The 16266-nt window shown below is 46.1% G+C and overlaps 2 protein-coding genes across 10 annotated transcripts in view; both read left to right on the forward strand.

The window, feature by feature from the left end:
* Positions 1-5912, forward strand: part of lyst (lysosomal trafficking regulator) — a 45653-nt gene extending 39741 nt beyond the window's left edge. For all 9 annotated transcript variants that reach the window (XM_078104001.1, XM_078104000.1, XM_078104004.1 and 6 more), the window contains 13 exons: positions 2-68; positions 164-320; positions 785-925; positions 1042-1259; positions 1343-1573; positions 1678-1867; positions 1944-2080; positions 2216-2314; positions 2741-2880; positions 2966-3063; positions 3147-3303; positions 3450-3521; positions 3620-5912. In XM_078104001.1, coding sequence (XP_077960127.1) covers positions 2-68; positions 164-320; positions 785-925; positions 1042-1259; positions 1343-1573; positions 1678-1867; positions 1944-2080; positions 2216-2314; positions 2741-2880; positions 2966-3063; positions 3147-3303; positions 3450-3521; positions 3620-3758 — 1846 coding nt within the window. In that variant the 3' untranslated portion in view covers positions 3759-5912. The remainder of the gene's footprint in view (position 1; positions 69-163; positions 321-784; positions 926-1041; positions 1260-1342; positions 1574-1677; positions 1868-1943; positions 2081-2215; positions 2315-2740; positions 2881-2965; positions 3064-3146; positions 3304-3449; positions 3522-3619) is intronic.
* Positions 5913-6155: 243 nt separating this feature from the next.
* gng4 (G protein subunit gamma 4) lies at positions 6156-16140 on the forward strand. The gene is made up of 3 exons (XM_040177977.2): positions 6156-6625; positions 7929-8034; positions 14101-16140. Exons 2-3 carry the CDS (start codon positions 7936-7938, stop codon positions 14227-14229), a joined length of 228 nt encoding a protein of 75 aa, XP_040033911.1. The 5' UTR covers positions 6156-6625; positions 7929-7935; the 3' UTR covers positions 14230-16140.
* Positions 16141-16266: the final 126 nt, after the last annotated feature.

Below are 16266 nucleotides of genomic sequence, written 5' to 3' on the forward strand. Positions count from 1 at the left end.
GGAATTTAATCAAACCCATCGCAGTCCAATCAAAAGAGAAAGAAGACCGATATGTGGACAATTACCGGGTACGGCCTGTTTCACATTCAGCATTTGCTTCTCGAGTGCACGGGAAGTTCTGATAAGAAAAGACGCTTGGGTTATTTTGTGTTGTTTTGAGCAGTACCTCGAGGACGAGTACAAGAAGGGCGTTCGCGAAGACGACCCCATGCCTCCCGTCCAGCCGTACCACTACGGCTCCCATTACTCCAACAGCGGCACCGTGCTGCACTTCCTGGTTCGAATGCCTCCGTTCACCAAGATGTTCCTGGCGTACCAGGGTGAGTCACACGTTGAGTTTTACTAGAGGTGGAAGAAGGAAGAAGAAGTCTCCAGCTGCATCGTCCTTAACAGTTTCTTTAGTTACTACAACAAGCCAGCGCTTGCTCTACGTCTTCCTATGTCTCCGAAAAGCTCAATCTTAGACTGGAGCTACGTTGTCCTGATCACACTTTGCGTAGCCGTAGTCGCGTGGCATCTCACGTATTAGCCAAGAAAGGTAACTTCATCTTTATACTTTCCTCTGATCAACTCCTTGCCCATTCCTTTAAAAAAAAAAAGAACATTTTCCTTTCTTGTTAATTATTTTTCCATTTTATCCGTCTCTATCCTCTGATCCTCTGGGACATCTTTTCATGGGATTGTAAATGTATTCAGCCAGCCAGCGGTGTCTGAGGTCATGAAAGAGGATCTTTTCAATCAGTTGAGCTGAATCTGTAATTTGATTTTCTTTGGTCTTAATCAGACCAGAGCTTTGACATCCCGGACCGGACGTTTCACTCCATGAACACCACGTGGCGCCTGTCCTCCTTCGAGTCCATGACAGACGTTAAGGAGCTCATCCCCGAGTTTTTCTACCTCCCGGAATTCCTGGTCAACAGAGAGGGTAATTATTTTCTATACCTTTTAATGTGCCAATCATTGCCACCGGCATAACATTTTCATATATATATCCATTCATTTGAGTTACCAAGCATTCTTTTTATTTAATTGCTTTCACAGGTTTTGATTTTGGTGTTCGGCAAAACGGCGAGCGAGTGAATCATGTGAATTTGCCGCCATGGGCCCGCAACGACCCGCGTCTGTTCATCCTGATCCACCGGCAAGCTCTGGAGTCGGACCAGGTCTCCCAGACGCTGTGCCAGTGGATCGACCTCGTGTTCGGGCTCAAGCAGAAAGGCAAAGCGGCTGTCCACGCCATCAACGTCTTCCACCCAGCCGTAAGTAGCTGCTCATTTAGAGGTCCGAATAAACGGGAAAGTCGCCGTTGCTTACAAAAGCCGGACGCGTGATCTTCCCCCAGACGTATTTTGGAATGGACGTTTCGGCTGTAGAGGACCCAGTGCAGCGCCGGGCCCTGGAGACCATGATCAAAACGTACGGACAGACACCCAGGCAGCTCTTCAACGCCTCTCACCTCAGCAGGGCCGGGCCCAAGCTCTTGATGGAGGGCGAGCTGCCGGCCGCCATGGGTCTCCTCGTTCAGCTGGCCTTCAGAGAAACCCGAGAACAGGCCAAAGAAATAGTCTGCCCGGTAATCTGCCAGCCGCCTGTGCGCTCAGAGACACATAATACTTATGAAGTGATCCGCGGCTCACGTGGCAATTTCCTCTTTCCGCCTCTCTTCGCCCCCAACAGAGCCCACTGCCGTGGATCAAAGGCCTGAAGTGGGGCGAGTACGTGGGCTCGCCCTCCGCTCCGGACCCGGTGGTGTGCTTCAGTCAGCCGCACGGGGAGAGGTTCGGGTCCCTGCTGGCTCTGCCGACGCGAGCCATCTGCGGGTTGTCCCGCAAGTTCTGCCTCATGATGATTTACAGCAAGGAGCAGGGTAGGAAGCCCACCCGCACGCTTTGCACACCGTCCCGCCGACTCCAGCGGCTTAATGTTCCCTCAATGCCCCGCAGGTGTTCGGAGCATGCACAGCACGGACATCCAGTGGTCGGCCATCTTGAGCTGGGGCTATGCGGACAACATATTGAGGCTCAAGAGCAAGCAGAGTGAACCGCCCATCAACTTCATCCAGTGTTCACAACTGCACCAGGTGAACACACCATTTGGAATGTTAGCCGAGCACCTGGAAGCCAAATGGGTTTACTGGGTTGCGGCACTCGCCTCGAGCATTAAGCCGCCAGGTTCCGGGTTTCCTCCGACCGACCGTCTCTCTCTCCCCTCCCAGGTGACCAGCTGCGCCTGGGTGCCTGATGGCTGCCAGCTATTCACAGGGAGCAAGTGTGGAGTCATCACCGCCTACAGCAACCGTTTCACCAGCACCACGGTGGGTTTCCATGGCGACGCCTCCCCCCCCTCTAACCTCCCGCCTCCACATCAACAACCACCCACCTCCCATTACCCCCCTCCTCGCCCTCCCCTCTCACCCCTCTTTAGAACGCCTCACCGTGCTCAAACGCTCGGCTTCATTAGTCACATCACAGTTGCCCTTGAAACACATTTCCACTGAGCTGACAAGTGGGATTAGAGGTCCGGGAGTTCAGCCACCAGAGAGGAGCTCCGACTTCCCAACAGGCACCTAGATATCCAGTTATTTTTCTCTGTGACTAGTGTTCCAATAGCAAGTGATTCGTGCTGCTCAGAAAATCATCAATTTAGTGTTTTTAGGAAACGGTGAACGCCGAGGTAACTCACCCGTTGTTCAGGTATGCGCGTCCTCTGTCCGTGGTCGCTGATGTGTGTCTTTCCACAGCCGTCTGAGATGGAGGTGGAATCTAAGGTTCACCTATACGGACACACAGGGGAAGTCACCAGCCTGTTTGTCTGCAAACCCTACAGCATCCTCATCAGCGTCAGCCAAGACGGCACCTGCATTCTCTGGGACCTCAACAGGTCAGTCAGTGTGTGTCTGTGAGTGAAAGAGCTACAACAACAAAAAGAATAAAAAGCTTTAATGGTTCTTACTGCGTTTCTTCAGGCTCTGTTATGTCCAAAGCCTCACGGGCCACAAAAGCCCAGTGACCGCAGTGTCCGCCAGCGAGACCACGGGGGACATTGCCACGGTTTGTGACTCAGGTGAAGACCGCTCCGTCTCCTTTAGTCGGTCGTGTTGCGTTCGCAGAGCGACGCGAGGTTGACGCGTGATTCTGTGCATGCAGTGGGCGGAGGCAGCGACCTGCGCCTGTGGACGGTGAACGGCGACCTGATCGGTCACGTCCACTGCAGAGAGATCATCTGCTCGGTGGCCTTCTCCAACCAGCCGGAGGGCGTGTCCGTCAACGTCATCGCCGGCGGGCTGGAGAACGGCGTCGTCAGGTGAGCCGGTTTTACACACCTGAACAATCCCGCCGGCCTTTAAGGTTCCAGATAAATCTGCCCTCTTTCTTTCTTTGTTTTCTTTCTCAAGACAATGCATTTCTTCACAATTGTGTTATTTTCTTTACGTGTGAAATCTTTCCCAGGCTGTGGAGCACCTGGGATTTAAAACCAGTGAGAGAGATCACCTTTTCCAAGTCGAGCAAACCCATCATCAGGTACCTCATTGTTGTTGTTCTTTGCTTTTACGTGATTGATATTGTACGTGTGACTGTGTTGGATGTGCTGATGATAATGTCCTCCTCCTGTGCCCCAGCCTGACGTACTCCTGTGACGGCCACCACCTCTACACGGCCAACGGCGAGGGCACGGTGATGGCGTGGTGTCGGCGGGACCAGCAGCGCATGAAGCTGCCCATGTTCTACTCCTTCCTGAGCAGCTATGCTGCAGGCTGACTCTGTCTGATGTTTACTACTTCACTGTTTACTTGTTGCTCAGCAAGAGAAGCCTCCTTCTCTTCCTCTTCCTCCTCCTCCTCCTCCTCTTCTCTGCACTGACAGGGAGGAGGATGTGTCAGCATGGGTTCAATCTCCCTAACTTTTAACTAAAGCCATCCCCAGCTGAGCAAACTCTACCACAGCCGCTCCCAGCATCATGAAGTATTTATGAAAATAGTGTTATATGTATATAATTATATATTTATAAACATACTGAAGTGGAATGTTGGGGAGAATGGATGAATATTCGGCTGAGGCTGCAACAGACACTTTATATACAAAATGCATTTCTGAGGGTGCGTTTGATTTGTTGAGTCTTATATTATTTTGTTCACTGCTGTAGAGTTTTTGTTGTGCCGACCTTTTCCTGTTTTCCTGTTTCCTGGTAAGCTGCTATGATCTGGCCAAAGCCGGACCCAAAGTGTGAAGCCCCTCCCCCCCGTGTCTCTCACCTCGGCGGCGCTCGCATTTCCCGTAGAGCGTCGTCTGACAGATTGCCCCCCCCGCAGCTCGGCGAGCACATCCCAGTGGCGCTGCAGTGGCTGGGAGGGAGGGAGGGAGGGGAGAGAGCGAGAGGCCCTCCTGGCGTCTGTCACCGGGCAGTGGGCCGCTCTGTGGGAGTGAGACGCCGCTCTACTCGGCCGTCTGCTCCACTCAAGTCTGCACACAAGTGTCGCGGCCCGGCGTCCCCGAGCTGCGTTTAAACTCAGTGGAGGGACGGGGGACGGGGGGAACGTCAGGATGAGCCGTTCTGCGTGTTGCCTGTTGGCCTGTCCTCCTTTTTGCATGCTAGAAAGATGCTGACCTCGACAGTATGCCTGCGGCTGTGACTTTTACTGTCACGATGCTCCTTTACCTTGACCGGCCTTGGTTGAACCTGTCCTCTTGAGACATGTCCATGTATTTATTAGGAGCACGTCGGAGGTCCCTCTTTTCTTGTGCTTTACTGACCTAAACGGTCAAATGCACTAAAAACCTTTTCACTACTTGATATAGTTTGCTGAAATTCTGAGAAATGACCAAACCGCATTGGATGCCTGAAGCTGCAGAGGAATCTCGAGAATGTCCCGTTGCTGAGCTAAGAAAGCGTATTAGACGTGGTAGGCGGGGGGGTGGGGGGGGCGGGGGGGTGAAGGGGGCGTCGCGTTCAGCTGGCCGAGGTCAGAACCATTAGCGTGTCCTGCACTGATGAGGTTTACAGCGTGTTTCATAATGGTATACACTACACTAATCAGTCCAGGAAACACTATTCATATTAAACTTTGCTTTCCTTAAACCCATCCGTGGGTCCACGCAGCTACTCTTTACATTCCTCCTTTGCCTGTGATACCTTTAGTTTGTCTGTATAATGTTTGTGAAGTGTTAGCACTTTTTTTATCAGCTACCATTTAGTTCAACGTGACGTGTGGTCTCTACGTGAGCGGATTTTTGTTTTAATTCTTCCTATAAATCTACTCAAGAAAGCAATATCAGACACGTAGGTAATTTGCGTCATGTTTCAATATAAAGTTTGTCTTAACACGGCTGTGAAGATGTTTGGCTTTTGTTTTAACTGCAGTGCTTTCTGTGATGAAAAATGATGTCTTAAATTTCACACCTGGTGTTTGACGTGTTTACAAGAAAGGGAATATTGCTTTTTATATCATGACGTCATTCCTTTTGTGGAGTTATCGTGACTTGTTTTTTTTCTCCTTTTCCGCCCACCAGGACCCTTGTGTGCAGCATCAAGCCTGTGCAGGATGTGATGTTCATGTCTGCTCACCGTGTTTCTTGCTTTAAAGTGTACATACATTTCCTCACGTGAGATTGTGTAAATGTTTCCACCCGTTTGTTGAGAAAGTGTCGGAGGCGAGAGGAAAATGCTTAAATTGGGGGGGTTTCGTTGACAGAAGGAAATATATGTTTAAGCTTTAAATGATTTCCAAAATGTGTCATTTACTTGACCTCTTAGCTGGTTTGGCATCGTGAATGGAAGTTCTGAAAGGATGTTTTATGTTTATTTTTGTTTGTATATAAATCTGCGTGTGTGTGTGTGTGTGTGTATGTATGGACAAAGTGATGAGTATATTAGAAATATATATATATATAAATATTTGAAGAGATATGACAACATCTTGTGGTTTTGTGTCTTATTTTTGGGGTGTTTTAGAAGAATCCGAAGTCAAACTGCACACATTAAATCATAAACGTAATTTCTGATGATTTTTAATCTGGATGCAAATATCCTCCAAAAAGCCGTGTTGTTGTGGATGAGGCCCGGCAGTTGCTATGGGGGGATCCGGTGATGTAAAAACGAAATGGGGAAGTCTGCAGATCTTCGGTACCGTCTGCAACAATAAAGCAAATTAGAAAGATAATAAAACAGCAAATGCAAATCCGACCAAATGTCTTTTTGCATCGTCAAAAAAAAAAAAAAAAAAAAAACCCGCATCCGGGCTCGTTGCTGCTGATGCTGCGGGTCCACTGATCGAGTGCTTCTGCCCTCCAGCCTGCATCTGATCGTCATTCAGAGGTTTCCCCCCCTGCTGCATGCGTAACATCTCCCCGAGTCCAGCCGCGGTGCTCACCAACACCTCGCCGCTCGGCTCTCATCTTCCCACACGGAATACGCACGACTCCCACGTAGCGAAACCAAACGGCACAGGATTCACCTCCGCGGGTCCAGTCCCGAGCGAAACCAGGCTGGGATTTCCTCTCATCGTTTGATATTTGACAGATCTGCTTTTTTTGTCGCGCGCGCGCGCGCCTGTGTGTGTGTGTGAGTGTGTGTTGGGTGGAGTCGACCCGGAATTCTCCAAATTGGAAAAACCATTGGCATATTTCAGGTAGGTCGGCGGCTGTAGAGCCTTCATTAATCTGCTTGTAGCCGATCGATGCAGCGAACCATCAACATGTTTTTTTTCTATTTTAAATGTATTTTCTTCACGCAAAAATAATGTGCTCGTTTGTTTTTGTTTGTTTTTTTCCGTGATGTGTGGGTTGCCGTCTTCTGCTGTGACGAGGCCCGCAGCGCGCGCGCGGCGCGTCCGAAACGTGATCCCTTTAGAAGCGAAGAGTCGCCCCGTATTCGACAGATGTGCATCGACAATTAGCATCGTTACATTCGGACAAAACGGTGTAGACCCCCGTTAAAGGCGCCCCCCCCCCCCCTCCCTCAGTGTGGCCGTGCCAGCGTAAGGATGGGCGACTCGAAGGGGAAACCTCAACGCAAAAAGGCCCGATAGCTTCCTACGAGGGTGTGAATAAAAGCCATGCATCGGGCTTTAGAGCCACGAAGGGTGGGATTGGAAAATGAATGAAAGCCTCTGCGCCCCCCCCCCCCCCCCCCCCCCCCCCCTTTACAAAACATCTGCCCGATGGAATCCGTTCAATACAGTTAAAATTGACTTGCGACGGATGGGAATCGAATAAAAGCGCAAATGGGTTCAAGAGAAACCCCCCACAGTGAGTGAATTGATTCAACAGCACCCCACCTCAGCCAAATGCCTCATATGTTCATGCAAATAATTACAAAGCACATCTGTGGTCGGGTGTCATCTCTCGCTGCTGTGGCTCTCACGCTGGGACGTTTCAGGAGTGAGTGGGGGTCAAGGGGCCTAACATGAGAGCAACATTGAGTCATTGGGCTGCACGTTGATCAATGCACAGATTACAACGGGGCAGATTGAATCACTGCAGTTGAATTGATGCCCACTATGGAGAAAGTTGAGAGGAGGAGGTCAAACAGTGCAGTGTTGTCCTGGGACTGATAATGCAAAGGAAATAAGTCAACACAAACCAGTAAATGTGTGCATGTAGGTGCAGTTGAGCAAATAAGAGCAATCTGACCAAATGACAAAAAAAATAAATAATAATGCACGAGCCCTGAATGTAAAACGAAAAATAGCTGCTGTCCAGCTGCTGCCTTTTCCAGCTCTTTCTTCAGATAAAATGGAGCTTGGCTGCTGTAAAACAGATTCCCCCTGACAAAATGGGTCCTTTAAACAAAAAGCTTGTGGCAGAGAATGGCTGCTCCAAAGGGGGGGTAGAAACACCGCCAGGGGGATCCTGCTTTGTGGATTTAATGTGATGCTCATTGACTCAACGTGTCCCCCCCCCCCCCTTTTGTCCCTGCGTTTGGTGTCACAGGAGCACCATGAAGGACGGTATCGCAAACAACAGCACGGCCAGCATCTCCCAGGCCAGGAAAGCTGTGGAGCAGCTGAAGATGGAGGCCTGCATGGATAGGATAAAGGTACGGTTCTCTCCTTTCGCTTCCCTGCGAGCAAATATTTGCATGCGTTTGTATTTGATCAAATACCCAAACGCTCTGGCTGGTGTACGTCATTCTTAAAACTGACATTAGTCATTATACTTGGGAGCTTTGCTTATTGCCACTATGCAGAGACATGCTTTGTTAGGGTGTGTATTAATGTGATTACCGTGATAAACATCTGTGTGTATCTCTAACCCCCATTGAGTTAGACACATTGAGTGTTTGGAGCCGTACAATATCCTCCTCTTGATGAGTGACGCTCTCCGGCTCGCAGCAAACATCTCATTTTTAATCAATCTGAGGTCCGAACAAAGCACAAGAAAGGGTCTCCTTTAGAATTGGAAACGTTATCCAACGATTTGCAAACAATAAAGTGCAAGTGTTCATTCAGTCAGCCAACAGCATGGCTGATACGTTTAAATAATCAAACATCTCTGGCTGACATGTTGCTTCATCACGCGCATATTGCATACTGACCTGTGTACTAATCCTTAACTCAAATTAATCCCCTTTTTGAGACACTATTTAGTCCGGTTAAGTAACATTTGATAACAATCACAGCACCCAACTGTTTAGGCAAAGTCCCAAACTACCGCAACGGCCGAGTCGGTTTTGCTCATTTTAATTGGCTTAGACGGCCAAATGCTTCAACCTCAGCCATCATCCCCTCTGTGACAATAATACTTCCTGCCATTTTGCCATTTAAAACCTTCAGATTAAAATGTTTGACTATAGCCTGGTTTGCGAGACTCAAACAAAAAAACGCACGCCACAATCTCATGTCTATATATCTACGGCAGCAACCGCTTAGCTTAGCTTAGCACAACGACTGGAAGCAGGGAGAACCAGCTAGCATGGCATCTGAGCTCTATCAGTTCCTCAAATCTCACTAGCATGTTATATCTCAACATGTATGGTTTGGATGGAAGTAGGAATTCATTTTTTGTACAAATAAAACAAACAACATATGGAAGCATTTTTATAAATAAACTTTCGAGGGCTCGGAAGTGGAATTGTGTTCCCTTCAGTCTCATCCAGGCTTTGCTGCTCCCCCTTGTTACAGTCTTTATGCTAAGCTAAGCTAACTGCTGCTCTCTCCAGCTCCATATTTACTCCACCAAAAAGCGAATTTCACAAAATCCTTCTACCTCTACATCTCAAATGTAGAATCAGACACTGTATGTATTTGACACAAGCGTTCTAGATGGTTCCTGATACTTATGTCCGCTATTTCCCACTATTTGCCATCTCAGTGGGTTTTGACTGCATTGACCCTTCTATTGGTGGGGCTGATAGCAGTGATTATTCCCCTTATATCACCTTGTGTTCGTCCGCTCTTTAAAATAGAGCTTTTCATTTTTTTAAACCATCAAAACGGACAAAGCAGAACCACTACAATACTCATATTTTACATTCCACACATTATTCTTCCTTGTCACAGACTTGAGCCTAAATTTGAACTTGGTCATCAACAGTTTGGACGGAGATCTACGGTCTAACGTGCTCGTAGCAGCTAATGTAGCCTTAAGCCTGCAGCACAGAGCAGAGATAAGCAGCAGGCTGCAGAGGTCTGGTAAGCTCGTATTCTTTCAAAATCCACACCCCCGGCTTTATTTTCATTTCTTCATTCAACCCTGACCCAAGTGACATGACTGGAGGCAATTTATCAGACTTCACGGAGCTCTCTCTGAATCCTCAAAAAGATGAATACAACCTTTTTTTTCCCACATGGTCATGAGTCCCCATACTTTCCTCCAGCAGCGAGAAGACAACTCAATTTATGTTTCCCAGCTCAGTTTAGAGCAGCTTCTTCTGACAGTCGTCACATAAAGGATCAGTTCACCTCCAAAGCCGCGGCGTTGTCACCTCCCTGTCGTAGTTCCTCCACTGTGAACCGCTGTGGTATCTGTCAGAGACGAACCCAGAGGCATGCCAGGCCCCGGTGACCGTTAAACACTTCTAACATTAGTTTTCCACCCATTAATCATAATCCTGATATCCAGCTGCTCCAGCTGCTCCATCCGTTCAGTGCTCATAAAGTGCCCTTATCAATCACATCTGGTCCAGGCCATTTTGGTTGATACAGGAATGTCACAAAAGAAATATGAATAACCTGTAACCTAACCTATACATTAATAGAAAGGTTTAAATTATGTTTTTACGCTCTAAACAGTAACTTGATTTTACAGTAAAATTGCGTAAAATCACATCAATACTGCCGTTAAACCATCAAAATATGTGCTTTGATGCCCCGGCATGTTCAGTTGTATTTAAAAAAAAAAAAGAATGTTATTTATTCTTAATACTAACGCAACATTATTGTATTCATATTATTTTTAATATGCGCTAGATCATATTTATTCTTTAGTTCGACAAAACATCCAGCAGCCATATTGGAGATCCACCTCCACCTCTTGTGGCTGCAACGTTCAGCTGTTTCAGCAGAATGGAAATGATTAGTGTCGATAACGGTTAACAGTGTAAGTTGCTGATTTCACTGCTGCTTGCGATTCTTCTCAGGCCAACTTGACACATTGAAAACACAGCAAAGTGTTTGCGTTTAGACCAGGACGGATGCTACGTAATATCATCCCGTAACAGGGGAAGAAATGATCACTGTGGCCCTCTACATGGAAGTCAGAGTCAATGTGGTGAATCGAGTTCCAGCAGTATCAACAAAATGACTGCAAAGTAAAACCGTAATGTGATTACATTAAAAGCAAATCTAATAACAACTACCACACTTTATTGACTCAATTTTGAGATGTTCGGCTTGAGCTGACTCTGCTATTTCCAGAGGAGCTGTTCACATTTGACTCTTGTTTGGGTAACTGGCTTGGCATAGATGCTCTTTTTTTATAGCATCAGACGGTTTTAATGCTGATTTATTTTTGTCAGACGTTCTACATCTACACGTTATGTTCAGACATCGAGCCGGTTCAATTAGTGGCGACAGCCATCATCAAAACTGAATATCAAAGGACATCAATCAGTTATCTTTTATGCCGCTTATCCTTAGAGGGTCGCGGGGGGGCTTCAGTCGGTCCCAGGCAACCTCGGGGGAGGGACGGGGGTAAATCCTGCATGTCTTTGGAGTGCGGGAGGAAGCCGGAGTACCCGGAGAGAACCCACACAGGCACGGGGGGGGTGGGGGGACGTGCAGACTCCACCCAGGAAGGTGGTGTGCGGGTTAAACGACAGCGCCTAAAAATGTGTGCGAGGCAAACAAACTGTATATCTTTATACTGCTGCTGAAAATGAAGTGTAAAGTTGTGCTCTGCTACATGAGTTAAGAAGTGTTCAGATTACATTCGGTCTGAAATGGTTTGACTTTCAGTTTTATTGTCACCGTAGCATTTAGTAGAACAAGACACAGCAGACTTGAATTTAAATGAATCTTAAATGTCAGATCTGATTTTTAAGGCTTTCACTCAGCTCCATTGTGGGTCTGACACATATCTAAGATGTCTAAATAATTTACTTCAACTTGGGTCACCTTTGCTCTTACTTGAAAACCCTTTTAGCAAGATTAACCACAACTTCAATTTCTAAGAACAAACAAAACAAAGTGACAAACAACCTTTTCCCTTTGCTTGAGAAGGACGTTTGTGTTTATTTAATGAGTTTGTTTAATCTGACCAGAACGTTGTTTCTGCGCTCACATTTCTTCTCTCAGATGATGACAGCAGAACACATCAGGCCTCAGGCAGTTACAAATACATATTATATATGGTATTTAAATGGGAGGGTTGGTGCGTCCATCCAAAAAACGATTTTAGCTTGATCAGCAGGATATCACAGCAGCATCGCAGCTTTTGGATGATTGAAAGGTAGACGGCTGTTTGTGCTTTAACAACCACTTGGCACATCAAATGTGCAGATCCAAGTCACTCCTCTCAACTGCCTCCAAAAAGAAGAACGTGGCTGCAAAATGAAAGCAGAGAAAATCACCAAGAAAGACGAGGAAGCAGAGACGTGGCCACGTTTGTCCGTCCCTTAAATCCCTTAAATTGAATTAAGGGATGTGATGAAGGAGAGAGTGTATCAGTGACAAGAGGAGTCTCTGTGCTGCTGATTGAGGGATCACTACATTCTCATTAATTGCTCAATCAGCTAAGGGAATGTGATCTGTGCTAATTAGAAGGACTCTCCTTCCATCACAGGGCTGCAGTGTAATTACAGTCAGTCCGGGCCGAATGACACACTGTGCATCGCCACGTTTTCTCCTGCGGGGATTCTGTTCTCTGCAGAAACTCTGCCTGCAATTACATGATGGTATAACTATTGAATTATTTTCGATTCTAAGAGTAATAAAGCTGTTTAGTGGCATCGCAAGAGCCAGCTTTGGTAATGTTCTCACTTTTTGCAGACTCCCTTTAATTCATGAAATATGTCCAATTTGATTTAAAAATGCAGTGGACCCTAAATCGTGCTACAAAGTTCCTGGTACAGTTTGACATTCTGAATAGATGCCAAACTTATGTTACCCCTTAAAATGTAGTATACTTCTGTCACTATAGTGACTTTGAAGAGTTTCTAGTATCTATTTGTTCTTAAACGTGTCTCACAAGGTAAAAAGACAAACATCAAATTCCACAAAGAGATCAAAACTAGAAATTGCTGTAATTGGATTTTATGTGCAGCAAAAGCCGTCATTCTTGCAATTTCTGAGAAAAAAAGAGCCACGTGACATTCATTCAGAATTGGGACTTCTCTCAAAGTTTAGCAACAAAAACATGTTGACAGAGAACAAAGCGTTGCGGACCAGCGGGAACTTCAGCCGCACGATTCCACACCGGGACTCCACGCTTCATTCACCTCGCAAAATGTATCTACAAAAGGTTTACTTTCAACCATTAAAGAAAATTGCAAGAGAAAAATAAACGGCCCTGCAACAATAGAGACCAACTTTTCAAAATGCCTTTCCCAAAATACGATATTTAATCCGTGGTTGTGTCTCTCAATAGAAGGCAATGCTGGTCAATAGTTGTTTGTGCGACTCTTCAACAAGGTTTTGATGTTTTTAGATGTTTTTAGTCCGGGGATGAATCCTGAGAACTTTGGGGATCCCTGAAAATGTATTTTTGTGCAAACATCGGGCCACAGTTTCATCTAATCCAATACAACGATTCAATGATCATTCATAATAGTCATTCTGCAGCAAAGATTTTCATGCTAGCAAGAAAATAATGACACAACCAAAACAGCTGCGCTTTACCAGTGAGCGATTTTTTGTTTGAGCAGCAAGCACCATTAATACAAACACAGAGTCTTCCACCTCCCGTCCCGTTGCTGTGTTTGCCTGTATTCATGTTCCATCCATCTTCAAGCAGCTCCATGTCCCAGCTGAGGACGCTTGGCTCCCAATCCCGTCCATCCCCCCTCTCCTCCGGGGACAGTCGACTCCACTTTCCGTGGCGTCTGGTCCACCGAGTCCAGAGGGGTTGGAGGATGATGATGATGATGATGATGATCATTGGTCTGCTGCAGCTTATTCAACCCCTAAGCTTTCTTCTCTGATGTTGAATCAGAGAGCAAAACCAACAAATTAAAACAATTACTAAATACTTGAAAAATACTCAGACTAAATACTCGGAACGGATAGCATCCCCATCAGCCTACGTATTTCTTTTATTTGTAATTTAACACTTATCTCGATAGTATGAAACGTCCTGTGAGTAAAACAGCCCCAACGTTGTGTCCCGTTGATTATTTGCGGAAAATGTTCTGCCTTCATTAGACAACAACAGTCGCAAAAGATGCAGCAAAGGTCCCCACCCAGACTTTTAAGCCGCAGGATGAAAATGTTCTGGTATAACATACTAATGTTCTGGTGTGTTGGAGATGAGTGTGACTAGTTTACGTCTGAATTGTTCCAAAAGCATCCCAAACATCCATCAAGATTCGGGTAAAGAGACGGACTCGTGTGAAGGAAGACATTTATGTGATCCTACCATCTTCCATTGATACAACCCGCATCATGTAATAGTCAGAGAGACATCTCATCCCCTCTGCGTGTCCTTTCCCTTCGTCTCCACATCTCAGGTCTCCAAAGCGGCTGCCGACCTGATGGCGTACTGCGACGCCCACATACGCGACGACCCCCTCATCATGCCCGTCCCCGCCTCCGAGAACCCCTTCCGGGAGAAGAAGTTCTTCTGCAGCATCCTCTGATGAGCTGCCCGCTCGTGCTGTATGGGTGCAGGCATGGCGCTGCCTGTCTTCTCCGTCTTCACCACACCTGAAGCTACCGGCCGTTGGCGTTGAGTTGAGGTTTGCCAGGTGGACACTCTGTTGTTGGTCAGCTCTGTCCTGGTGGCTGAAGGTTTTGGGGGAGTCAACCACCAAACTGGCAACCCAATGAGCGTACCATGTCTTGTTAAATAGGTTTGTTATTGCTTTGTTATTAGAGAACAGCCTTGCTCAGTGCTTAATGAGATGAGAGATGTTTTTTTCTTTTTTCTTTTATTGTGCTAGATCTTAACATGCCTCAGGAAACAGAAATTTGCCCAGTGTCTACAACTTCTTAAAAATATCTATTTCCCTTCCCTCCACCCGGATAAAAGAAGCATTCATCTTTGTATTATCTTCACCCTATCTTGAGTTAGTTTTCCCTGCTATCAGAGCACAGTTTGGACTATTTGTAGCAGAAGATGACTGAAAGCCCCCCTAAAATGTGACGCTTTCCTCACCAGTGGTTTCTCTTTCAATTTGCCTCCACAGTCACAAACCATTATCCTGGATGTTTTAGAGCTGCAGTACAGTCAGGTTCCGAAGGGAAACCTTTTCTCAAACGGCAAATGATTTATTTGTTCCAACTGCCCTGGTAATCCAGAGGTGGCTGCACATCAGTTCTGCTGCGAATAAATAAATAGACCATGTGTTTATCGAAAAGGTGCAGAGCCGATGTTTTCGAACAGAGCGACGAGTTCCTCGGAGTCATCAGTGTGAAAACAACAACATCAGGTCAAGAATTATTTATGAATCTGCCGCCTCCTTCTCAGGCCCCCGTCTAATGCGTTCTACCCTTGCAGCTCCTTTTGATTTACTCGTCACATATTTAATCTCCTTTAAATCAGAGACGGTGTCATGTGAGTTCTGGGCATGTTTCCTGAGCCGGATTCTTTTTTGCCTGTCCCAGAGTGAATGGCAAGGCCTCTGACATTAATGCCAAACCAGAGGCCGGCATGTTCCTCCGCTCCTCTTTGACAGCCTCCTCTGTTTCCGAGGGCCTGTCAGTCTTTTAGAGTGTACAGTATGTTACAGTGCCAATTTCTGCGAGAGCGGCGTGATCTCCGCACAATGCTCTCACAGCCTTTTTTTCTGTTTTGTTTGTTTTTTGGAAGAAAAAGCACACTGTCGAAAACATTTCCTTTAAATGGTAGTTGAATAGCATTTGCTAATTTTTACGATGAATTGTTATGATCGTTATTAATATTGTAATTATCAGTAGTATTATTGAATATTTGTTGCACCGCACTGACAGCTACATGACGTGTAGTGCTACTAAGCCTGTATGATACTTAGGAGAAAAAAACATTTATAAATCATGCAATTATTGATACTATCTGACTATTTTTTAAGAATAACAGTAAGGGTCGGTTTACATAATATAATATGATCCCTTCGGTGGTTGAGGCTTTTTGCATCATTGTTTCTGTAAACGGTACTTCATCGCATTAGGAATCAAACTAAAACTGTATTGGACTCAAATTGTTTTCAGGATAATTATTGTCTTTATATCCAAAATCCACCTGAGACTGACCTCAGGGTGCTCCCACTGACCTCATCTTAAGGATAGTGCCAAATCTGAAACAAGACATATAACGGTTAGAGATGAATATTGCATGGATTTATTTCTATCTTTAGCAGAGAGAACTATTATGATATGAAATATTGCCTCTTCGTTGACTTTCTGGGTGCTACTCTGCACATAATAATCTCCTTGGGGTACGGATATGTCGACGATGTGCAGCTGTATTCATGAATGGTATTATCATTTTGAGAAAATAAAATAGCATTTAAATAGCAGGCTTTGAAATCCTTTGATGGATGAAATGAATTAAAGGAAAAAGGAAACCCCAATGTGCTGTGTCTTCAATACTTGTGCCTCGTGTCTCTCACTGACGTTTGGAGCTACCGCCTGTCTGATAGCTCTGGTAACATAAAAGGGTCTCGCAGATGAACACGATACTGTGGCGTGTGGTGGAG

The sequence above is a fragment of the Gasterosteus aculeatus genome, chromosome 6 (genome assembly GCF_964276395.1).
Source record: "Gasterosteus aculeatus chromosome 6, fGasAcu3.hap1.1, whole genome shotgun sequence".
NCBI lineage: Eukaryota > Metazoa > Chordata > Actinopteri > Perciformes > Gasterosteidae > Gasterosteus > Gasterosteus aculeatus.